We start from the raw sequence: 26,515 nt of genomic DNA on the forward strand, positions 1-26,515 counted from the left end.
CTGGGCATGGTGACTCAAATGGGAAACCTAGCTTTGAAAAAGAAAGAAATGTAGTCATAAAATGGCTTGCTAGCAGGTAATAATGTGGCAGTGGAAAGCATATCTCCTGGGAGCTAAGGGGTTGACCCTAGCAACACTTAGGCTTCATGAAAAGGTCAGTCATTACTCATCTAACCATCCAAAGTGAGGTGATTTACATAGGTTTGCCTCCAATAAGGCGTGTCACTGCTGGAGCTGGCATTTAATACCTTATTGTGCAAGTAATGCTTACTTTCATTGTATTTAGATACACAGTAATTGCTATCTTCCTGTCACATAGTTATGTTTCCTCTACTAAATTCCTCATTAAATGTCACAACAGTAACCATGATACAGGTGCCAGCAGCGTTGCATACAACTGCTTGAACATGTAAAGTTTTCTATGTTGAGGTCCCTCTGATATGGGTCTTGACATCCTGTGTTTCAATTTCCATTTAAAATATTTGAAATATTCTGTATAAATAAAAAGCATGCCCTACCCTGCACTGCCCCAAAGCAACCTACTGCTAAACAGCAGCTACTGCTTAAGGTTATCCTTCAGGCAGTGCCATGGCTGTGGTGACCAGTGCACAGGGCTGCCAGCTCACAAAAGAGCCCCCAGGGGGAAAACTTGGATTAATTACAGCCCTTCTAGACAGCTGGGTAAACCTGGGGATCTGGCAATTATGCATCAGCGGCTAGTCTCATTAATTTTCTCTTTTCTTACAGTGCCAAGCTCCCCCCCTCAGAACATTTCTTTGGAAGTTGTCAACTCAAGAGTAAGTAATAAAAATAAAAAATAAAAAACTGCTAAAAAATCAGAGGGAAGAAAGACAGAATCATCCACCTGTGTAGAGCACCTTCCAGCCTGTCTGTCTTTGACAGGACTGGATTAATGAGGCTGCAAGAGCTGGGCTGAACTCCATAGTTGGCTTCTGTAGTTATAGAACTCCTGTTGAATCACTGCGAGTATGGTAGACTGGAAGGAGGGTCAAATAAGAATATGAATTTATGTATTCCTTTATATATATATGAATTTATCTATTCCTATATATATATATATATATATATATATATATATATATATATATATATATATATATATATATAGTATATAGTGACTAAATATGAACCCAATCCCTTTAACCCTCATAAGGACACACCGGAAAACAAACTTTCCTGGTAACCTGGGGTCGAACCAGACCCCAGCAATAAAACAACATTTAACTAACAACTGGAGTAAACAAATTAATTAAACACTTTTTGCTTTTCCTTTACTTCTAGCCATTGTTTAGTATAATGTGTTGTTTATTCTGTGCAAAATGGAAAATGCACAGCTGTCTCTTAGCAAGTGAAAGCACCACTGTATTCTGGATGCCGTAGTTTATTCTAGGAACATGTCACCCAGGCACGTGAGATATCATTGGAAAGCCTCAGGCCTTCTCTTTCATTGGTATACACAGTGACTGTGTTCCTAGATCTTTCCATTTTCAAGTTACAGGCACTTGAACACACCTACCGATTTGCTCCACCACACTGGAGCACTGAATGAGGGGGTGGTAGAAAGTATGCATATGGGCATGCCTGACATCAATGGAAAGCACACAGCCTGCACTTTTAAATGGTGTTGAAACCTGGATGCTATCTGTTTAAGCAACCGAGTAATAGGCAAAAAACAAAACTTAGGAGCTGAGTCACATGTCTCAAGCCTCAAGTTTCAGTTTGCTGTAGTTTCGCTTAGGAACTTGTGTTCAGGACATACGATCATTAGAAAGCTCCAAATCTGTACTTTCAAACAAGTCCTGTAGCCAGGAAGCTAGCTATTATGGTGCCTGAGATATTCACAATAGAAGGCCAGACCTGCTGATGCACTACACCTGGAGTCCATATGGACCCCAAACCTAAAACTATTTGAGAAATTCAACTAGGCTACCTAGACTAGAATTATCCTTTGCATAGTGTAACAGGATGGGTGCCTGACAACTACCTAAAAGAAAACTAAAGTCAAGTTACTAGATCCAAATAATAACTGATATTAAAGCCCTGTGGGGTCCAAATGGACCCCAGGTTACCTTATGAGGGTTAAAAGAGTTAAATAGAAAGTGGATAGTATGAGGAGACCAGACGAGTTGGAGCCCTGCTTGTGATAAATCAAAAACATTATGTCTTAACTTCCTACAGCTTCTGTTTGGGTACAGGTGACATTTAGAAAAAAAAAATTCAAGCTGTGAAGTTCATAAAGATTGATGTCCTCACCTTCAGCAATACCACTCACTAAATTTCATGTATTTTTTCTTTTTGCGGTGAGTCTTGTGCAATAACTTTCCTCAAGCAGCTTGCATTCCCTGCATCAGCTTGTGTCTCATTGTGCCCCCAACATTCTACTCCACACACACACACACCCTCACACATATAAAAACCATTAGTATATAATGTCAGATTATAATGCTAATGTTTAAGACTTAACAATGCATTGCACTAGGCAGTATAATAATTAAAGAAATCTTTATGTAAATATACTTTGTCAAAACTACCCACTTTACAGCACACAGCATTCCTGTAGAGTTCATGCTTCCTGTGGCAATGTTGCCCCGCCCCGTGTGTATTTCAGTGTAGTATGTTGCGTGTTGTGTATTAATGTTGGTGTATAGTCATCGGTACATGGATATAAATGGGTCTGTGGAACACGAGTTGTTTAAAATGTATATTTGTATTTAGGCACGAGGATTGCACAGCACTTCACGTGCAGGTAAAATGTAATAATAGGTGAGCACAGGGAATTGCATTTTATTAATTCACGTGCAGTTGTATCGAGACTCCAATTGAATGATTGATTAGCAATCGAGTCTCGGTACAGCTGCATAAAAGCAGCATGTTTTCACTCACACAGGGTTGTGTGTTCGGTGAGTGGAGACGGAGGTAACAATAATAAGAATCGTTAGTTAAAATATCAGCTCACCGTGTTTGTCTGTGTAGTCCGTTTTGTTTGTCTCTTTAATTTGGCGAAAGTGCCGTGTCCTGTGTTTTGTTTGTCTGTACAACCTTTTAATTTCTGTCTGTTTCATTATTAAATGCTGAGCGAAACCAATCACTTGGCTTCACCAAACTCCACCTCTTTGTTGGTTCCTGGTTCTGGTCTGACGTCACCCACTACAGCCGTCTTCATGACACTTCCCCAAACAGTATGCTTCTCAACTGTTCCTTGTATTATTATGTAACAGTCCCTCCCAGACATGCAAATTTTTATCAAGGTCTTTAATTTGAATTCAGTGTGTTGTAAAAAGCAGTTAATGCTACAACATTTGAAAACAAAACAATGACAGACTTGGCCACCCTTAGATTAAACTGCTGCATTACTTGGCACCAGTTTTGCAACATTTTCCGTTCACAAGAAAAATAGTGCAGGTACTGCTTTGGAGTAAAGACCTCTTATAATAAATCGAGTAGACCAAAAACACAGGTGATACCATTAAGAATAAGTGGGTAGGGGTTAAGGTAGAAATATTATACAGTACTTGGATTGTAAAATTATATGTGTGGCCCTTTAGTTCAAGGCAAAATACCCTCAAAAGCAACAACTTTCAAGGGATTTAATATATGTAAAAAAAGCACAAAAAAAACAAAACAATTCAGGTTCACAGTAATCAGACCTAGAACATATGTAATTGTGCCAGGTTTCTACAGTACTCATAAGGAAACAAAACAGTTTTTTTTTTTTTTTGGAAACTACAGCAGTATTTCTTCATGGTGTAGCCTCATTTGTTGGCTCATTTCAACCTGAATTGAAAAGCTAATGATATCTAAAACTAACACATGCAAGTTTAACTTGTTGTTTGTTTGTTTTTTCTGCAAGCTTGTGTGACTGGTGAAGGTTCATATGGATTCTGGCAGGCATCTATAAACAGCAGGTGTCTGGCATCTAAAATTCAAACAATCAGACAGCCACCCCCCCTGCCTGACAATAGTTAGTGAATAAATGCAGCATGAGTAAGGCTCCAGAAATGCAAGCGCTATATGTAAATGAAATGACAGTCGTATTGTCATAGACGTGGTTGCCCTCATATCCAGGTTGAAACCTCGAAGAGCATGGGGCTACAACACAGCAAATGGCCTCCAGCCAATATGCTGTTATAAATGATTTAAGACAAGGCTTTTGTTTCAATAATCTGATCCGATCTTTAACTGATCATTTTGCTCAGCAAGGCAATTGCTTCAGGCCACTCGCCACACAAGCGCTGTGTGAATCACTTGCTGAATTGATTTTTCAGTGACAGCAACACTGCATATGAAACTGTCTGTCGTATACAGCTGCAGTGCTTCCCATGTACGTTTCATCACAAAGCAACGCAAACACGCTAAACAATGCAGGAAAGAGGGGAGCAGCAGGGTTTTTCTTACTGAAGTTCTTAAGTAGCAGAGGTTTGTTCACATAGCAGCCAGACACTGCTATGGACATTGTTTTCTAATAGTGCCGGATATGAGATTGCATAAGCCAATAGCAAAGAGATCTTTGGACACCTACACCTTATTAGAACATCTGTACAGCCCTAAATGACATATCTTTAGCCCCCTGCAAGACTAGCCTCATGAATTCCATTTCCAATGGAATGATAGTTCTTTGACCAATGCCCAGTATTTATTCTTCAATGCCTGCACACAAAGCTTTGTGTCATGCCAGGACAAGAGCTTTATTGCAAATAGAGGAATGTAAACAGAAAACTAAATACCTATATGGCTGCTATTTGGGTGATATGAACGTAATTTTTCTCCTTGTACTTTGTGTTGCACAGTGCTGTACAATGCCCTGGTGCATATTCAAATATGTTATTGAGAGGCACCATTCATGTTACAGCTATTTAAAGTAATTATTTTCATCTCCAACATAGAAAGTAAATTCTTGCTTGAAATTAGATTGGGAAGGTAATCATGCAATATGGGTAGAAATATCAGACAGACAGCATTGAGGGAATTTGCCCAGTGTGCCTTTATTAGCCATGTGTTTAAAACCTGTGCAATGTACATATGCTTTTTTTGTGTATGTGTAGTGTATTGTAGATATTCCCATATGTGTATTGAAGGTGACTAACAGTTGTCAAAGTAAAATGTTACCTTGTGGTCAACTAGAGATTCTAGAGTCAGGAACATAGGGCCCTTTCTGAATTTTTAATTAGAAAATGGAAAAAACATTGAACGTAAATGCCAGCTTTTTGTGTGTTGCTTCTGCTCATATAAACATGCCAGGTCTCCAGTGTGAAAAGCAAAGAAAATGGATTGAATGAAACAGTGGCCTTGGATCCTGTTTTGTGGCATAATATAATTAATTAAACATCTACCTGAATGGCTAAGCCATTTGTGTAATTCTGTCACTAATCCAAACATCGGCACCAATGGATTTGACACAACACTAAACTAAACTATACAAATCCATATTGTTATACTTTATCTGTTATACCAATTGAAAAATCAACACAAACTGCACCAGCCTGTCCAGAGCCTATGCAGTAGTCATCCGTGTAGTAAACTATTAAGCTGAGCCTTCAACGGGGGCATTTAAACCATTTGAGCTTTCGATCGTCTCAGTAGCTTGGGGGCTACTGGTATGTGAACACTGGTCTCTTTATCCTTGAAAACAGGGACACAAAGTCATAAGCATTGCTACTTGCTTGGGATTTCATCGCTAATGTGGTTGTGTAAACATTAAGAAGCTCACAGTAAAGGGAGGGCATGATGCCGAGTTGATTTAATTCAGCTCTCCCTGTTGGAAAAGTGGACAAAATTAGACTTACCCAATAAGAGAAACATTTCTGCTTATACTTCATTGTAAGTGGCTGAAATTACATAGGTATTACCAATTTATAGTGTGTACCTATGTGTATAATATCTAAATGTCTACTTCTGCATTTAGATACAAGAGGAGGCACGGTACACACTTCATATACCCAACACATTTAATATCAATATTATCAAAAACAAAACTACACCAACTTGTACAAATAAAATGCACACAAGAATATCTTACATTATCTCCAATTTTAAGAATTACTGGTGGTATAACCTTGTGAATGTAATTTTAAAATCTCCCCATACCTCTTAAAAACAACATATTAAAAGAACAGGAGTCTCTAATGGTTACACAACCTCATTAGCGATGAAATTGCAAGCAAGTAGCAATGCTTATGACTTTGGTAGATAAAATGTATTCGGCAAAATGTACAGAAATGTGGTGTTGGTGGAGCAGCCTCATGGTGCTCTTTTCCAACGTAACCGTACATCACCCTTCCACCTGACAGACCTGTTTCAGATACTCATTGTTGTTTATCCTTTACTGCAGGTAAATTTATCTTCTAGACAATGTTACACATTGTCAGAAGAACATTTCAACTATTTCTTTCATAAAACGTGTAACAGCAGAGAGGTAGGACATTAGATCAATGCATAGGTGCCCTTGTGCTCAGCTGGTTGAATTTTATCAATGGTCATGTTCAGTTCACCACACATCATTTGCTGCTCTATAAAATGCCTGTGCACAGGGGAAAGGGCCTTAGCAACTTATTCATTTTTCAACTGATACAGAAAGGTAAGCATATTAGCAGCGTGGCCAAAAGTTATTTTGAAGCTGTTTTACTGTTATGGTGTAAACTTTAAACAAAGTCCTCACTGGGGGGGGAGGAATCGCAGAGATCGTTGGCAAAGCCCACAGACACCCCTCTCCTGCAATAATCCATATGTTACTCAGGTACAGGTCACCTTCCAACCGTGAGCACCCTCCGTGCCTTTATTTAAAATGTGTTCCTATTAAAATGTATCTTTTAATAGGAATCGTTGCATCTTAAAGAACAATAAAGAATAAAGAAGTCCACATTTGTCTTTATTGGTCTGAATGCGTACCTGCGTGCCAGTTACGTGAACCCCTGGTTATACCATCTTAATGGCAGCACAGATATTCAAATACAGTATTGAAAACTGCTTACCACTACATTAATTTTTTGGGGGGGTACATGAACACTGGTTGTAGTGTTCTGGGGCTAAAATTGATCCAATTGTTTCCAAGGTATTTCCCTAACAAACCTGTTTTACATGTTTGCTATTACAGGCTGGTATTACCTTAAACAAGGTATAGGCAACCTTGGCCTCTCTGCCAAGATCTTAAAGTACTTATTAATAACTATTGTGGTCCTGTAGTTGCCTGCAATCTTAACTGATAATGCCACTATTTTTGAGCAGATGTTAACAAAAGATGTACATCTACAAGAAGAGTTTACATAATTATGCAAATTTAATACTGTTCAAATGGATTCCTTTTTGGCTGGGGATGTTGGTGGTTAGGGGTGGAGGCTCTTTAAGTTTTGCTGAATTAGAATATCAATTTCCACATAAATGCACCCTCCAAAATTCAATCAAAAGAGTTTTTTTTTTTCCCTCTTTTTCCAGCTGCCCGCTTTAAGAAAAAATGGATAAATCAGGGTTGACTCAACACGTCCTCAAAATCACTGCATGAATTTTAATTGGTTTATTTGCATGTTAACAGGCTGTTCTCTGCAGATGGTATTGTGGTCCCCAGCACGCCAGCAGCTGGCATTAACCGGACCCGTTACTGAGGCAATGTGACAGTCATTAAACATATGATAGGATTTCTGTATTGCCAGGAGGCTGCCGACGCTATCAGTGTCAAGCTGTTGATAGGCCTTTACAGAGGTTAATTAATCCAAATATGTATGGCAGTGCCAGGGATGGAATTATTATTTTGTATTTATTTTATTCATGCAATGTAATGGAAATTAATTTTTAAAAATCTGTAACGGTGGCTTATTCTAGTGATTCTAGTTATAATGTGTACTTATTGAAAAGTGGCAAGAGCCACTGCCTACTGTTAAGATCAAAGTCTTCTATATGCGTAACCCACCATTTTTATTTCTAGAGTATAACAGTCTTCTGAATACTACAGATGCAATTACTGCTGGACCATTAAATGGTATCATTATGAACTTGGCAGCACTCCCAAACATTTAAAGCGGTTTCTTAGAGACAATGTGACACTCTTACACCAGACATTACAGCATACATCATGGATCATCCTGGTGATTATTGAACGTGTACCCTCAATGGGAAACTTTTGGGGGGAAATGTATTTATTTAAATATGATTCTTAGAAAAACAAAACTTTTTCAATGAATGGAATTTGTTTTTGCACAAAGGTCGATAATTTGTGAGCCAGGTTTTTACTGCTTTATTCTGAGGGTGACTGCTAACTCCAGTTGATTCCGAAAATACTTATTAGTTTGGGATTTATTTATTTATTTATTTATTAATGGCTATGCTTGCTTTTGTAAATAAGGAAGCATAACATCGCATTACCTTAGAGATTGCATCACAACAAACTACCACTCTGATCTTCGGAGCTTTGTGTGTATTTCTTGATGTGTTAATCTAACTTGATCTGCATGTGAAGTGATTATGCAGTCCCTGTGCCTAGATACAAACATATATTTTAAGTTACTTGTGATAACCCACACTCCATGCATCAGTACATGTACACCAACTTGAACACGCCACATACAACATAAAATACAGGGGTATCCCGCCACCACACCAAACCTAATTTCAATGTTAAAAAATACATTTAAATAAAAACACATACCTGTGCCTTATGGAACACGGATCATCCTATTAACTTCACTCTTTCTTAAAATTTTTATGAACCTGACACTAGTGTCTCCAAAGAAAATATTACCGGAATTGTGACGAACCTTTAAAGACACGTTTCACCAGCTGAACTTTAATGGCTAGTCTCACCATGACACAGCATCTGTAGGCCTATACGCATTATTCAGGGACTGTGTCTCATTTTATTGTATAAGAGACGGCATTTTCCACAGTTTGATCAGCCAGAACTCCACGCGATGACAGCTCTTATACAGAGACACCCAACATACAAAGTTTGAACTTATATGGTAAACATACACATCCTTACCTTATTGTTAATCACAACAGGAAGGACACTGAAAATTTAACCGTTAAAAAAACAAGAAAATGAGTGTTGATATTTCTAGTAGCTTCAAAGGCAAGCTTTAGATACCATTCAAGACATTTTAGCACAAACTTCCACTGATTTTATTAGTTTTTTAAAACATTTTCTTTGCATACAGCATTATTTTCTAGCAACATGACTTGTAGAACATACAATGCAGCTAAAACGATAAGCCTTGCGACATGTATAAAGACATAGGATCCTATAAGATGCAGCTACCCTTGAGACATAGTGAGTGAATAGTATATTGTACAATTTACCACTACAGTGAAATATCAATGAATATCCATGAACTTGAAGCATATGACTGTATATACTGTTTATTTGCAGCTGTTAAGAATTAGATGTACACTTGTCCATCTTAATGCATTGCCACTGGCTGTTTGAACAAAACCCTATTGTAAATGATAACAGCATACTTCAAATGTTGTCCTAAACTGTGTTTTCTTAAAAGATAATTTATCTGTCTCTTGAGATGAAAGCACTCACACATAAGAAAACCAATATAACCCAGGAGGTAATCGATATATAGTGAAGTTATGCCTGCTATATAGAAAACAGCATAGGTTCAAAGAGGCACATAGCTAGTCTGTCTGAGACCTGTTTACAAAATCAGAATAATAATTTGGCTATTGCTATGACCCTCATCAATGTCCTACTAAATGGTTTATTTAACAGCATTGCTCAGTGACATATGCTCATGTCATGTACATGTTCAGTCATTAGTGACCCGCATTGCGAGCAGAAAAACAAAACCCAAAACGTTTAGTTGCATCACATATGCTCATGTTTTCTAACAAATGCATGCAAGCAAACCATTGCATGACACAGATGAGGGTCACATTACTAACCACAATAGTGACATTTATTCAGGCTAGAGTATATAAATCTGATCCTTCTTATGTGACAATAAATACCTGTCTTGGTTTTAACATCCTTTCAATTTACATTGTGGCACCAGAGCTTGACATTAATTTAGCTGTAGCTCTCATGCTGATGATGATAATGTTGAAGGATAGAATTCAAAGGTTTTCAATAAGGGAATTTACGGTAAAGTAAGGCTTGCTTAAGAAACAGGATTTAGTAAAGCTGTGCCAAATCCTATCACAAACATACGTGGGGTATACTGTGTGCCTGTGATTTTAAATCTATAGTATCTGCAGTTTTAACAGATAGCGTAAAGATTAATAGAAAACAGACTACTATAGGTCCATTACTAGACAGGAAAATGCTGCACATGTACTTTTAATAATACTTATATGGTTATTTTTCACTCAGCGGTGTGTTGATGTATGTTTTTATAAGATGGCTTGTATTATGTACTCCATCTACTACAGGAATCATCTGAATGCGTTGACGTGAACTAGGGCAACTGCAAATGAAGTTTGCAATTTGAGATAGACTTTTTTATGTGAAACATCCCCCCTGAGTTACAAGGTTTTCTAATATTTTAATTATATAATAATAATTTACATTTTACGTATACTTAAAACACTTAATACTCAAAGCACCCCATCAATTATGGCCAAACGTCATTTCAAATAAAGTTCCTTCGTTGCAGAGGTATGGAGGGGCTGTCTGATTTTGAGTTTGTTACATTTTTTTCTTGACGCTTTTCTTTTCAGAGTATTAAAGTCAGCTGGCTGCCTCCACCCTCAAACATGCAAAATGGCTTCATCACTGGATACAAAATCCGACACAGAAAAAACGGGCGCAGAGGAGAACAGGAGATGCTTGAGCCAAATAACCTTTGGTATCTGTTTCCAGGTAGCTGCTCATTATTTAACAGATGCCCTTGTTACATTAAAGTCTTGAACCCCCTTGAACTAAAAACATAAAAATAGATTCCAGTATTTTTCAGCTAATAAAAGCACGCTTTGTTTTGTTTTTTGTGTGTATTGAATTGACCTCATTTTTCATTATGTGCTCTATAATTCAATTACAGTAACACTCAGTTTTAAAGCAAGAATGTCTGCTGTGTTGGATAAAAAAAAAAAAAACTATAAGACCATGAGATATGAACAACAAAACAACCCCATTGGCATGCTGGAGTAATCATTTTCTTCCTGCACAGTTAAAATAAGAAATACACCCCGCAGGTGTTATGTAGTATCCAAACTCTTTCAGTAATGATTTAACTCTTATTTGAAATGAAGACCTGCACTGTTAATGAAGTAATTAATTGTTATTAGCACAATGTTGCAATAATAACTGTTAAAGGAAATCAGCGTTATAGTTATACCCAGTAATGTAGAAGGGAAGCTATTTGAGATTTACAGAACTGTTAATCTGCTTTATCTCGCAGAGCCGGGTGACTCCTAAATGTGATTGCATGTAGGATGTTGGATGGCAGTTTATCACATGCATAATTTTATACTCACAAGTCAAAAGCAATTCATCTCTAGCAAGTAGAAGAGTTCCATTATATCATACACTTTGATAAAAGCAGGAGGTTTTATTTAATATACATGTATTTAGATACCTGTCCTCTTCGGACCTTATGGCACATTTTATGTGTCATTTTAGCTCAAGTGGACCCTTGCAACAGGGACTGTCGCAAATATCCAATAATCCATTGAAAAACACCCACAAATATACAAATATTTGTTTTTTATCAAGGTCATCCCCCACATACAGAAAAATGAGATGCCTTATATGAAGGGATAACCATTATAGCAGTTCATTCTAGAGTAGATTTGAACCTGACAGGTGCTGTCCTTCACAGTTAGAGATAGTTGGTAATCCTCCATAAAGAACACATCACAGTAATTGATTCACACTCTCTCTTTCTCATCAGGGCTGGAGAAAGGAAGTCAGTACAGTTTCCAGGTGGCTGCCATGACTGAGATTGGGACAGGCCCTTCCACCGAATGGTACACAGCGGAAACTCCAGAGAACGACCTAGATGGTAAATAGAATTACCCTTTCATTCTGACCTTCCACTGTATCTTAGTGCTGCAGCATGCCCAGGGGCGTTTAGAAACAAAACTGCCAGGTTTTTAAGTGTTTGGGCCCTTCTAATGCTGGTGTTCTCCAAATTCATAAAGCAACTATAGAAGCAATGTCCTCAAGTGTGAAAAAAATACCTTGAAACAATTCTCTACATGAGTACTACACATTTTCAGTTCTCAAAAAAAAAAAAAAAAAAAAGCATTTGCATCAATAATAGAGTGCCAGTTCATAATATTTTGATAATATAAATTCTATGAAAGAGGAATCCTGCTTATCAGACTTTTTTGTTTAACACACAGCATGCAATCTGATTCATCAATGACTTGGTTGTAAATGAAGGGTTGCCCTGTAAACACTTCACAGAAGAACATGTGTGTGTTTCAAGGACACCTTTCAGGCCAGATGTAAAACTATTAAAACGCTCTGAAGGCATTTTGTTTTTCATAGTTTTATCTCCCATTGAATATGCATTTGCTATTGTATAAATGCCTAAATGTCAAAACCAACTGATCACATTGCCAGTGGAGCTGGAACAGTTTTTATACTGGGGCTGCTGAAAGCCATTGAACAAAACTGTAACCCTTTTATATCATGGAAGTCATGCATTCGGTTGCTACTGGGTTAAGCATGTTAATAAAACGAGGCCAACATCAACACTTGTTTATTTAAGTAAAACATTTTAACATGCTAGAGCAAGCAAATCTAAAATTAGCGTATCCTGTTATGATCCGCTTCAATTCTACAATTTAGAAATATTTACTTGCAAGCACAGGTTGAGCAGCAGTATTTTATTTACAGTAGTTGTAGACAAGGACAGCCAGAAGGCTCTAAAGGCTGACTTGCGCTCTAGTGTCATGCTGATGAACTTTTTAAATCTAGCATCCAAAATGTGTATTTTTAGTATTGCTTCATAAAGTAGCACCCCCAGTTAACGGCATTTGTGATGCGCTCATTTTTGTAGGAGGTGTCACTGAGAATAGACAAAAAATCATATATTCTTTTTGGGAACATTTCCAGTAAGTCTTCTACAGTATATAAGCTTCTAATGCGTTCCGACTACTAACTGGCTCTAACTGTGAGAGTGCAACAGTGTCACTGTTGTGACAGTTAGTGCTGATTATCTATTATCGTTGTGTTCAAAAGCCATGTGAAAAGGTGCACTGCAATGCACACACAGCTCATAAGATTAAAAAAACTAGCAGTATTTATCATTGCACCAGCAGGGCACAGCACCCCTGTACTTCAAGCCCTAGTTCCCGCGCCCCTGCACACTGCTAGCTAAATCTTCCATTTGAGTGCTACAATCGTGTTATCTCTGGCTTTATTTCAGAATCCCAGGTGCCGGATCAGCCAAGTTCTCTCCATGTTAGACCCCTGACCACCAGCATTGTCATGAGCTGGACACCCCCGCTGAACCCCAACATTGTGGTCAGGGGTTACATCATTGGGTATGGGGTGGGCAGTCCCTATGCCGAGACTGTTAGAGTGGACAGCAAGCAGCGCTACTTCTCCATTGAAAATCTAGGTAGGTGGAAATGTATCTTGGTTTCAGTTTTTAAAATAGACTATGTAACGGGCGCTTGAATTTCCAGCATGGGGGTGATATATTGTTTGCACAAAGTGACTGCAGTAAATCCTCCAGATTTAAAATATGCCTTCCTTAATTGTACACTGGGTGAGTTTACTGCAGTCCTAATGAAACATGTCATAAACAAACTTTAGCTTGCCCAGCCTGTGGGGATTTATTTATTTATTTTTTAAATTTTTTTTTCAATTCCCCAATACATTCCAATTTAAATATCAGCATTCTGAAGATTATTAATCCAGTCTTAGCCTTTAGGAAGGATGGTTGGTCTTGTCTGCATAAGCTGTAGGGTTACGATTAAGCGAGAAGGCTGAAGCTGGTATTTTTCTGAAGACGAATGCAGAATTGTACATTTAGAGGAAACTTTTTGAGACTATATTAGTAGAATATAATGAACTCCAGTTTATAACAAAGTCCAGTTTTGAAGAAGAGAAAAAAGATTTAACCACATACTGTATCTGCCATCTGTTTCCTTCAATATTTCATATACATTCTTAAATCTAATATGCAATTACATAAACATACCCTTAAAACTATGGTGTTTGTAGTTTACAGTTTCCTTCTACTTCAACTGAGAAATCCATTAATCTTTCTGAAATTGAAATATTTCCCATGGAGTTGCAAAAACCTACTTTCAGTTTATTTGATATTTGTAAAGGGTAGAAAAAAAGTCTGCTAAGAAAATGATTCTGGTACTCACATAAACATGTTACTTTTATAACAATTGTATTAAAAATGGATTAATTACCTTATACAAGAACATCATTGGTTCTTCTCTAAAAGAAAAAAGAAACACATCCCTTAAAAATGTGAAGTACTGGTACTATTTAAACTATCATAACCCACTAGAAACAAATGAATCTACATTTATAAGCTACTTTAGTTAGATGCAATTATTACCTTACTATTTAAATAGTAATGTAAAATGTATTTTAATCACATTAGAAAAAGCAATTTTTTTTTAAAAAACAAATAATCTTAGATAACCTTGAATGGTTTGCAACATAATTGTGGTTTCCTGAGGTAAAATCATAGTTGCCCTGCCTATCTCTTTTTGTCCTGTAACGTTGAATTACAAATCATTGTTTACCCAGTCCTCTCACACAGCCATTAAAGCTGCTTTTCAAAAAAGCCCATGCTGTCTGGAACTTTGAATGACATACTATAAACTGAATAAACCCCATTTTTTAGATGCTTGCATTACATGTAACATCAACTAAGTATCTTTCAGTGCTATTTTGCTGTGGCAATTTTAAAATGACTTATTGCTATCCCCATGTACGGCAGAAAAGAATGTAAGGAAGTGGTTGAGGAGGCAATAGGACTCTTCAGCTCTATTAACCAAGACCAAAGGAGGCCCATCAGAAGTACAATACTGCAGTTGTATTTGTATAATGCTACCTGTTACCATTTTCATTGTTTTTTTTCTGTCAAAAGGAAAGGTTTATGATACAGTAGAATTTACTGGTTCCTTTACAAATGGTTTATGCTGATTAACAAACCAGTACCCCAGCAGTCCCTGTGCAGAGTTAGAAAGTGTGATATTTTATGATTATTTTAAATAATATAATTAAAACCAGACAAAGCAATTGCCGCACTTCTCTTTGTTTCTTATATCCAAACGGTACTTATTTTGAGTTATATGTAATGCAAGCACATATATTTTAATTAAAATCATTGACTTTATAAAAAAAAAATGTAATAGGAAAACAACCGAACTGGAAATGAAATTTAAAAAGCATTTACAGCTGCTTTGGAAACATGAACGTTTTTTACAGATTTTTAACATTTAACAGTATGAAAATATTAAATATGAAAATATGAAATATTAATGAGTGCAATCCTATCATTTGGCTATTGTTCTTTCTAACAATAAAAGCTACTACGTCTTACCAGTCTTTTGGAAACAACAGTAGATGTCGCCTGTTTGTGAAACAAATCTTCAAATAATTATCACATGTTCTTTAAAAAAAAAAAAAATGTTGCTAGGCATACAAGAAGTGTCCTTTTAGATGAAAGGGGAAAAAATACTTAATGTGCATGCAGAGAGAACAATTGCTTTATTTCATACTGTAATGCCTTTTAGAGTAGATCATTTGAGATACCATTACGCCTGCAAACAAGCAATTAAAACTGGTGTCTGTAAAATTGGGTAGGATTTTTCGTTAAAAAAAAAGGTAATTATCAGGGTTATATACCTGTGGATTCTTAAACTGAAGGGCTTTTCTTTTAAAGAATAAACCAAGCACTCTCCAGTGATAAATTGTGAACTTAAGCTAATGAAGTTCAGAACATGCTCCTTGAGTATCAAATTAAAATATCTGTTTCCAGCATGCAAAATAGGGAACAGCTGCAATTGACAGCTTGTTTAACATTAAGGATACATCATCTCTGTTTGATGAAATTAATGTTATTTACCTTTATGAAAAGATAGAACAGCACGCAATAAAAGTAGACTGCTGTATGATAATTATCCTAAGCATATTGCTAGTAGTATTCTTATAGAACACTTCATATACAGTACTGGTGTAACATGTTCTTCCTAGAATGTGTGCTAAATTAACAGTCTATGTATTCTGTTCAACAGAGCCAAGCTCCCATTATGTTATTTCCTTGAAGTCCTTCAACAATGCAGGAGAAGGGGTCCCTCTCTATGAGAGTGCAGTTACCAGATCTATGACAGGTATGTTAAAAACAAATACAGGAAAATAAGAGTTACTGTCATTTGACCTAAGTCGCCATTTTCTAGTTAACAGCCAGTAAACCACAGAATGATTTTAGTTTTTTGTGAATGATAACAGAGGCACTTTGAATAAGTGGATATTTGCCTTATGTGACAGCAGAAGTTCCATTGCGTTCAGGCTTCACAGTACAGTATGTTTGTTTTTATAATGCAAATATACTGCGCACTGAAAGAGGTTGTGGAAGTCATGAAATCAAGGGCCCCAGGACAGAAATTAGGACACTGGAAAAGCTTCATTCCCATCAGTTTCCATTGTTTTCCTCATTTAATTTGCTCAGATACTGAACTAAAATGACCGTATACAGTAGCTAGAAGCCAGGTGCCTCAGTTTTGTATTGAAGCACAGTAACTGACTCTGCAGGCATAACTGATCTCAGCTCCTTTTACACAGCAGTACAGTAGGAAAAGCCTACTCTTCAAATAAGTTGCACTACCCTAACTACACAGTATATTCTACACTGTATAGTGTATGAGCCAAAGCCACTTGTCATGGTTCCAAATGTGTTTTGAGCAATTACAATATGAGACACAGAGTTAACAGACCCCATCAAGTCTTTCATGTTGCCTGGACTGAATAGGTATCTCAATCTGATTACTGATGTAGGTCTGAGGGCCAGTATTTTAAAAAAGCAGGAAATGCTGAGATATGAACCAAGCCTAGCGTGTAGAAACCTGCTGAACATCATATAAATTAACAAACACATAGCATGTTATACTGTACACTAATGCCTAATTATGTCTATGAGCTGGAAAGTAACACTGGCATAGAATATACTTTATTTTACTAGCAAATCTATGTTGCTTTGAAGAAGCCTTTGTACCCATCCCAATAGCTTGAAATAGCATTGTGTGTTCCATAGCACTTTTAAACTTCCACTGTTTTAACCCTTAGAAGTGTTCAATACTCATTTTATGGTTTTCCCTGTGTGTCAGATAATGACTGTTGCCCTTGTTTTATGCACATTCACCTTAGTTTCCGTTTAAATATCACTGAGTCAATTAAAAACAGACTATTAATCCAGACAGTCACCATACAAGTTTGGAAAGAGCCAATAACAGACCCCCTGGGCACAGAGTGAATAAAGCCAAATGATGCACCATACATACTCAAGGCAAGCTGTCTGTTAGACAAGCTTCACTAGTATGAAGTATATTTAAAAGGAAAATACCCCTTATTAATTATCTATTATAAGGCTTGTGTATTTGGAAACCAAAAGCAGTGAAAGCTTCTAATAAAAGAAGTCACTGAAGCACTCTGAGCACTTCTGAGAACACATCAAGTGAATAATTGGAATGCATAGAACTATAGCATAGTGTATTTCTGCAGTTTGTCTGCCTTTATTATTAATATTTTTTAAAGCATTTAAAAATCAGTTGCATGAAAGCAATGTAAACATTAGAATACCTTCATATTTTACAGTTCAACCATAACAAAAGTAGCTTTAAACTCTAGCTTCTGAGAGTCAAAGAGATGGATATGTCTTTGTTATATGTGAAAGATTGTTTCAGACTTCTTTCAGCTCCAATCAGTGTACTGTCAAAACCAGTTAAGGACTTCCCAATGCATATACCCATTTACTTTTTTAAACACTGCTGCAAATTGAAGCAATAAATGAGACTATCCTCAAGGTATTTGGCAGCTCTGGTGGCAGGCTGAAAAGCCCATGTTTATAACACCGTTAAACTAATTTAAGCTGTTTTATTTGATTACTGTTCTGTACATCACTCTGTGTATGGATTTGTTAAGATTTATTTTCACTTAATTTAGCTCCACTGGCATCGTTCTCTTTTTACTTACTTAACTGGATTAATGGGATTTTTTTCTGCCCTTCTCCATCATTTCCCACCCCATTTCTTGACCGCCCATTCTCACCCTGTGGAATATGGCTGCTTTTCATTTTTGATTTATTATTGTTCCAATTTAATTTGTGCATGATTCTCTGGCTCTCTGTGCATGTGTGATCCAGACCCTGTTGACCCAACAGATGATTTGTATCATTTGTTTGATAAATTCCCTACCCCAGTCCCAGATACCTCCACCCCCATGATCCCACCTGTAGGTGTGCAGGCTGTGGCACTCACCCCTGACTCTGTACGGGTCAGCTGGGCTGACAATTCAATGTCCAAGAACCAGAAGATGACTGAGGTGCGCTTCTACACTGTCAAATGGAAGACCAGCTACTCCACCAGTGGCAAATACAAGGTAGCGCTTTTCCTTTTTCTTCTTCTTCTTCTTCTTCTTCTTCTTCTTCTTCTTCTTCTTCTTCTTGTAGTACACATGCTGTGTGCATACGGTAGATTATCCATGTATAACATAGATTATACAACAGACATAGGCTTGGTTTACATGCATTTGAGTTAGAAATGCCAAATGCTCTCTCCATCAACATAGCATGCACATACTGTTCATATTCCTTACGCTATAGAAAGTGCACAGCCAAAAAATAGTCCGGCTAAAAAGGCTGGGTGTTTGCCTCCCTTGCTGGTATGTCAACAAGTTTGAAAGCTGTACCATATGTTTACAAGACTTCAGCAGTGAAGATACTGTTTGTGACACAACTTTCTACTATAACTGAAGGCCATACCAAGCAATTAACAATTGATATCTGCTGGAAGTAACCCTGCCAATCTTTTTGACCATATTGAAAAAAACAAGCATACAGTACGAAAGGTTTAGAGACCTCTTCATTTAGAGTTTTATTTTTATGTCACACCATTTATTCAGTGTTTTCAAATTATTGTCATTTGCAGGTGGCTCATAAAATGCTTTATAGTTTAGGTGTTTTATACAAGTTGTGGCAAGCTGGCTTTAGTGGTGACATCAGACCAGAAATGAATACACAGCACTGCGAGGAAAATAACGAATGAATGAGCTGCTGCGCGGTTTATTATTACCAGAAAATAAAACAGTTGTACAAAAACAGGACCTGGCACTTTAGGCCAAATAAAAAGACAAACAAACATAACTATCACTAGACACACGGTGGACGAACAAAACACAAGTACAGTGCTGGAAGTGCAATTGAATTTGTTATAGTATATAACATAAATCTTCTCCTCTCTCTCACCCATTCTCCACACAATGAACACTCAACCCCTGAGTGAGTGAAAACGTGCCTCTTTTATGCAGCTGTACCGAGACTCGATTGCTAATCAGTCATTCAATTGGAGTCTCGGTACACCAACATGTGCTGCCCGTGCTTCCATACTAATACCCACTCTAATATGCACGTGGCGTGATTGTGCAATCCTTGTGCCTAAATACACATATACTTTTTAAACACTTGTGCTCATAACCCCTATTATATCTTGTGTACCAACTACAATACACGAACATTAACACTCTACACGCAACATACAACACAGAAATACACACAGGGGCAGGGCAACATTGCCACAAAGGTTATAAAAAAATAGTGAAGCTACTACAAAGTTAAATAAATACATACATAACAAAACCCTTTGCAAAGCATATACAGATATTTTTTATCCTTTACACACTTTTGTTATTTTCATGTTTGGTGATCAGAGAGCTATTGCGTTAAGCTTAGACTTTTCTGTCCCTTAGCCATAAGATGTAATTCGTTGTACACTAGGCTTAAGTAGCCTATCATGGGTCCTTTGAAAGACACAAAAAGAACGCTTCTACACCAAAATATATTAAATTAGCATAGCTGAGAATTCATGCCAGTGCACTCCTATATTTTTGCTGCAGGCTACTGACCAAATTTGAGATTTGAAGTAAAATAAAATAAAAAAAATCATAGAGCAAGATTTGTTTCACAAAAAACGAAAACATGAAAAAGAAAAAAGCGGTTTCACAAAAAGACAAATATGGGGCTGGACATCAACTACTATATGGATTACCAGTTACTGGATCCCCAATAGCAAAACATATAACAACGTTCTACGAGTCGAATGTAAAAAATTTAAATAATACATAGATAGTACAAAGCATTGTGTTGTGGTATGTTGGTGTTTTTTAGTACTCATGTAGCACTCTGTCTGGGTTTTTGTTTTGTTTGCCTCACTTTTTTTTTAATAACATTTTTTGGTAGCTAAATGAGACAGACTGCACTTGTGACTCTTCAACACAACTTAAAAACGTCTTGTAAACCCAGTCAAAGAAAACTGCACGACATCAGCAGTCACACATGGCCAAATTGGAACACTGGCAGAAGTATTTTAAATATGCCCTCCCATATTTTAATATGATTTAGTTTGTTTGAATTTTGAAGGAGAATTTCTCTCTCTAGTAGAAAGCTACATGTAAACCCAAATTGCCCAAAAGGTACTACCAAAATAGCATGAGAAAAAGGTGAGACTTATTTTTGCATGTAAACCAAGCTGTAAAGTGTTGAATCTCGGTACTGGCCCCAAACAAGCCATGGCGAACACAATGAAGTAATAAACTAAATATGCTGTTGAAGCCCATATGTGCATATGACATGGTAATTAACTATGAGGAGCAATAACCCTGTGTGTTTGAGACCTCAGCTCATTCATTCAATATTGTACCACCCAGTGATGTTAACGCATACATTGTTAATTAACCATGTGATGTAGGCTTCAGCAGCACCCCCTATGTTTTTATTTTAATTGCATAATTTTAAATTGTGCCAGTACCTAAATCCAGCACACTGCTGACTGTATGTAATTATGATCCCATAATCCTTGATACAATTAAAAAGCATCAGCTCCTTAAATTTTGGACTTTTTATCTAGTCTGCAGACACAACAGCCCTCAGTCACACCGTCACAGGACTCAAACCCAACACCATGTACGAGTTTTCTGTCATGGTAACGAAAGGTCGAAAGTCAAGCACATGGAGTATGACTGCACATGCGACAACCTACGAAGCTGGTATGTGTTTTATCTTTTGCTTACACTTCAGTTTGGTATTTTATTCTAATTACAGTAAGTGTTTCTACCTGCAGCATACCCAAAGAGAATGCTGCACAGTGTACACTATTACTGGACTGTAATTATTCTTCTTAAAAAGATGTATGACCTCCATTGCCTATGATTTTCTACCAAACCAGGTACTGTAGCAAGACAATACTACTTGTAACCAGTTTGAAAGCTCTGTAAAACAGCTGACTTCAGAAGTTTGTTTGTTGCCAGTTATTATGGGGAGCATTATATATTCTTTGTATTTATTTGTTTTTTTAATTGGGGGGAATAAGTGAGGTCAAGTGGTTAAATATAAGTGATTATGCACCATGCATAATCACTTATATTTCTGTTTACAATTAAGATGTTTCTGAAGTCGCTTTTAGTAGATACCATTGGATATTTCGATTTTCCTTTTCAGCAAACCTTTCTTTGAGCCATCTGTTTGTTGTAGCTTTGGTATGAGCTGAGACTGATCCATCTTAGTTATGTAAATGATATGGCAATAGAAACTCATTTCAAGGTACATTATTCTTGGTGGAAAGATTCTTAATATTGTGTTTTGAGTGTCTACTGAGGTGTATTCCATAAGAACAATTAAAAAGTAAAGGTTAATAAAAAAAAAAGTACACTGGTGAACAAATAGAAGCTGAAGCACACACAAAAAAAGACTTCATATTTCAGGTTAATATGAACTTGTCTTTCAAATTAATTACACCAGCAAATTCAGTCCTTACAGAGTATGGCATTCTTTTATGAAGGTGAAAAAACAACTTTCAGGCAATTTCCCTAATCAATTTACTTAATGCCTTTATTTTTTTTTAGCTCCCAGTTCTGCCCCAAAGGATCTCACTGTAATCAACAGGGAGGGAAAACCTCGAGGAGTCATCATCAGCTGGCAGCCACCATTGGAGGCCAATGGAAAAATCACAGGTAAGATGCTGTGTGTCATGCACTGTTAGTAGTGGTCGGTTGAATTGCCCTTCAAGTTATAGATACCCGTGGACATCTTATGTGGATCACTCCAAAGTAGAGCTACAGTGTGTAACCTTTACGGCCTTGTTTCACCCAGAACTTGCAATTTAATAAGCCATATTTGTTTATTTGTTTTACGTTACCCTTGTGAAGGTTTAATGAGGTGTTGTAAAGCATACAAAGATGAACACATATTTCACGATTTAAACAAAATATGTATTAAAACAGAAAAAAAATAGTGCTGTCACGTTCAAAACTGATCATTTTATCTTGAGTTATTGTACAACAAATTTTCCTAAATATTTAAATGCTTACCTGAAAAACAGTAAATGCTAAATTGCAGAATACTTCATTTCTTATGTCCACCTTTTAAATACATTCTGTTTTCACCATCAGTCAATTATCAAACACGACAATGATATAAATACATGTAAAAATAACAACAGACACATGAAATGTCTCCTTCTTGTACAGGACAGAACGATCTTAAGCAGAAATATTTTTGATCTTTGATGCAGCTGGTGTCTTTTTTGGTGAGGACAATTGTGCAGCTCTACGCAGTGTGTTCAATCATTTACCAGAATCTAACTAAACCGCCTACCAGGTTCCTAATGCAGTGTAACAGGTTGTGCGTCAGTAAGGCAAACATTTGCTGTATTTCATTTTGATACAAAATATGTATGTTTACACTATTCTTTCAAAACTGGGAATTTTCACTGAGAAATGCATATTACATGGAAATCGTGAACCCTGTGATAATAATAAAAAATATAAAAAAATACAGCCTTAGGTATAATAAGCATAGTGGACGTGTATTGTAACAAACATTGACCAGATCATTGAGGTAAAAAGCATAATTTGCATTTGGCATGGAAAGAGATTGCTGAAGCATAGTAAATGGATGGAGATATTGTACCACTGTACAAATCCTTTACTTTATGGATTCCTATGGATGACATGGACATCAAAGTAAACAAATAAGCCCTTCTTCTGGGCCATCTCTTGCTTTATCTGTTGTTCTGCTATTAAGCTACTGGAGACAAAATAATTCTATATTCGTACTTTCCAGCAAGGACAATTTGTGTAGTGTATTGCTTGTTTCTAGTAGCACAGGTGATAATTCAATGGTAACTGTGCAGTTATGCACTTCATTTTAATACCATGCTGCTAAGAAAAATGAAAATTCCCTTTGAAAATAAATTAATCTTCAAGATGCTGAGTTGAGCTGTATAAAGGTTTTCTTTAGTGCAAAATGTGTTGTAAGTAGATGTTTATGTTTTAATATTGGTGCTTCTATAGTAGAAGTGCCAACTAGTTGAAAGTATAGGTCTGAAAAGTAGGTTCATACATACTGTAAACGAGCTGCACCTCTCTACAATTTGTTGCCCCTTTAAATGCAAAACCAAGGACACAAAAATGGAATTTCAAAGGCGCTTGCACGCTATTTTTTAATACACACAAACACAAAATAAACACCTAGCTCCTTTTTGAGCACTAACTAAACAAAAACTGAACTGAAATCTATTCTAATAAACTGGACAGCTAGCTGTTTACACAAAAAACACAAAAAAAGAACACAGTACCTTTCTTTCTTTCATACGACTGCACAGTCGAGCTCTTCACACAGCAGCCCCGAGCAGACTGACTGCACCCTTTTTAAACCCCCAATACCTGGTACTAATTTGCAATACTTACCAGGTGCGGGTGATAATTAAACAATAAACAAATAATAATACAATTAAACCACACAATTAAATTAAACAAAACGTGCCTACGCATATATTTTTAGGCATGGAGGAATCTGACCCTCTCCCTGCTACCTTACAATACATAAAGGGTCATACTGTAAATAGATAATGCACAAGTGAGAGAGAGAGAAAATGGTTCTGTTGTGTGCATGCAAAAGCAAAGTTGTATAACTCATCCCCCACGAGGTCAGAATGTGTGAAGGTGGTAGAATAGATCAGCAGCCTACTTTGTGTATATTTGTATAATTTGAAAAAAATGTTAAAACCATGTTCAACACTTACAAATATTCGCCATCAGACTATTGATGGTCTCAACATGGTGAAATGTTACAGGCAGTGATTAATTGTTATGTTATTAATGAAACTGGTTCACAATGGTATAATAGTTCATTAAATGACTGGGATGGCCATAGAAAGAGCTCTGATCACATTACAAAAGCATTGATTCAACTCTGGAATAAGTTCATTAAAAAAAGGTCCTATGAAACAAATTTAAACATAATTCAACACTTTCTTAGACAGTAAGGGATGTTGATGGAATTCTGCAACTTATTATGGTTTCATCCTCATGACGTTTCTTTTTGTGATCTTTTCCCAGGATACATCCTTTTCTACACATTGGACAAAAACCTGCCCATTGATGACTGGGTTATGGAGTCTGTTAGTGGTGATCGGCTCACCCACCAGGTCATGGACCTCAACCTGGACACGGTTTACTATTTCCGCATCCAAGCCAAGAATGCAAAGGGGGTTGGCCCGCTCTCTGACCCTATCCTCTTCAGAACTCCTAAAGGTTGACATTATACACAGTATTTGTTCATTTAGCATCATTTTGACGGGAAGACCCCATGTATAACAAATTTAAATGAAAATAACTGGTCAAAACTGAGTTATGATGAGGGATATGTTAATGAAAATATCCAAACATATACAATTGTTGAAAAAGATATTGCTGGAGTATATATAACAAAGAGAAAGCTAGGGAAAGTAATGTGTTACCCTACAGCTTGTTCAGTAACACTAAGTACAGTGCTACTCCGTTATAACGCAACCTGTTATATTGCAGAATCGATTATAACACGGTAAGGTCATGGCTCCCATTTCCCCGTAATGCAATTTTACTTGATTGTTCCAGACACCTAGTACGATGCATGGCAGACAGCAAAAAAAATAATCTTTCTCTGTTAAAACGAAACTCGATGCGATGGAGGTGAAACTCAAGCAGCAGTTTCTATTATATTGTAACCTCCCAGGATTTATACTGTTGCAGGACTGGTCTACGGACCCTATTGTTTGTGTGTGTGTGTGTGTGTGTGTGTGTGTGTGTGTGTTACCAGGGAAGCAGTAAGCTTGCCTCAGCCAGGATTGGCGGGTGACATCCAGAGAGGCGGGGACATGAAAGCATATAGGGGGTGCCCACATCAGCGCAGGCGGAGCCGTGTGGGACAAGCTGCTGTGAGAGTGGAAGACTATTGTTTTTGATGTGGACCTATTTTGTCAATCAAAACTTTATTTATATAGCATCCTTCACACCAACAAAGGCATCTCATAGCGCTTTACACCACATAAATAAGAAAAAACATTCACAGATATGAAACAACTTTTTAAAAATAGATTAAATAGAGAAAATACAAAGATACAAAAACATATAATTTAGAATAGCAATAAGACAATGTATCCAGCCACAACCTACATCACCACTTTACTGAATAGATGGGTTTTTAAGAGTCCGTTCAATGTATTTAAGCTGTCAGCTTCTCTGATATTAACAGGAAGGTAATTCCATGATATTGGAGCCAAACACCCAAAGGAATGCCTGCCTAAAGTCACACATCAGACGCAAGCATCCACAAGGTAGTTCTGTGCACACTGTTCTTCTACACGGCAGACATCTGGGAGGGACATATTTCTCCAGAAGCACAGAGACATGTGACATCTTTATGTGGCCAATCCCCTTTTGTAACTTGGCTGTTTTGGTAATATTTTGGTCAGATATCACTACCCATTAGAGTGTCTAGATCTCTTTAGCATTTCAGAAATCTCCACAGGATATAATAAACAAACATATTCACAGTAATGGATTTTTATGATTCCATCATTGCTGGATACTGGATATATTGAAGCAGTAGTAAGAGCAAACATCATAATGAAAACCATCAGAAAACTGGTGATATCTTGACTATAACTTGGCCAATACTCAACATGAAGCGGGTAGCAGTTATAATTGAATTTCATAAAATTCATATATTACAATACTATTCCTACTACACCATTAAGTTTTCTGCTCCTTAATTCATTATGCAATGTACAAGAGTAGAATTCCCATTCAGAATTTGACAGATTTGGAATAGTAACTGCATTCGGTCATATTATTGTTGTAACTGAATGTATGCCTAATAAAATCAATACTTGTTTCAAATACTGTTAAATATTGTTTTTGAATACTTTAAATTAGCTGAGCTTAATTATTATTAGTAATTGTTCCCAAAACTGAGGTTTAAATAATTATGTGAGGGATCCATATATAATAAACCAATACACAACAAATGACCTACGACAAAAAAAATGATAC

At 36.8% G+C, this 26,515-nt stretch overlaps 2 protein-coding genes across 3 annotated transcripts in view; both read left to right on the plus strand.

Annotated features, from left to right (window-relative positions):
- Positions 1-22,701, plus strand: part of LOC121327216 (netrin receptor DCC-like) — a 63,841-nt gene extending 41,140 nt beyond the window's left edge. Inside the window, exons 8-16 of the mRNA XM_041271104.1 lie at positions 748-797; positions 10,672-10,813; positions 11,844-11,954; positions 13,329-13,523; positions 16,171-16,266; positions 18,294-18,529; positions 21,052-21,190; positions 22,046-22,153; positions 22,670-22,701. Coding sequence (XP_041127038.1) covers positions 748-797; positions 10,672-10,813; positions 11,844-11,954; positions 13,329-13,523; positions 16,171-16,266; positions 18,294-18,529; positions 21,052-21,190; positions 22,046-22,153; positions 22,670-22,701 — 1,109 coding nt within the window. The remainder of the gene's footprint in view (positions 1-747; positions 798-10,671; positions 10,814-11,843; positions 11,955-13,328; positions 13,524-16,170; positions 16,267-18,293; positions 18,530-21,051; positions 21,191-22,045; positions 22,154-22,669) is intronic.
- Positions 22,702-24,554: 1,853 nt separating this feature from the next.
- The window catches only part of LOC121304313 (netrin receptor DCC-like), a 40,634-nt gene continuing 38,673 nt past the window's right edge, over positions 24,555-26,515 (plus strand). For both annotated transcript variants that reach the window (XM_041235383.1, XM_041235392.1), the window contains exon 1: positions 24,555-24,736. In XM_041235383.1, the coding sequence (XP_041091317.1) occupies positions 24,595-24,736 (142 nt within the window). In that variant the 5' untranslated portion in view covers positions 24,555-24,594. The remainder of the gene's footprint in view (positions 24,737-26,515) is intronic.

The sequence above is a fragment of the Polyodon spathula genome, chromosome 2 (genome assembly GCF_017654505.1).
Source record: "Polyodon spathula isolate WHYD16114869_AA chromosome 2, ASM1765450v1, whole genome shotgun sequence".
In the NCBI taxonomy this organism is placed as follows: Eukaryota; Metazoa; Chordata; class Actinopteri; order Acipenseriformes; family Polyodontidae; genus Polyodon; species Polyodon spathula.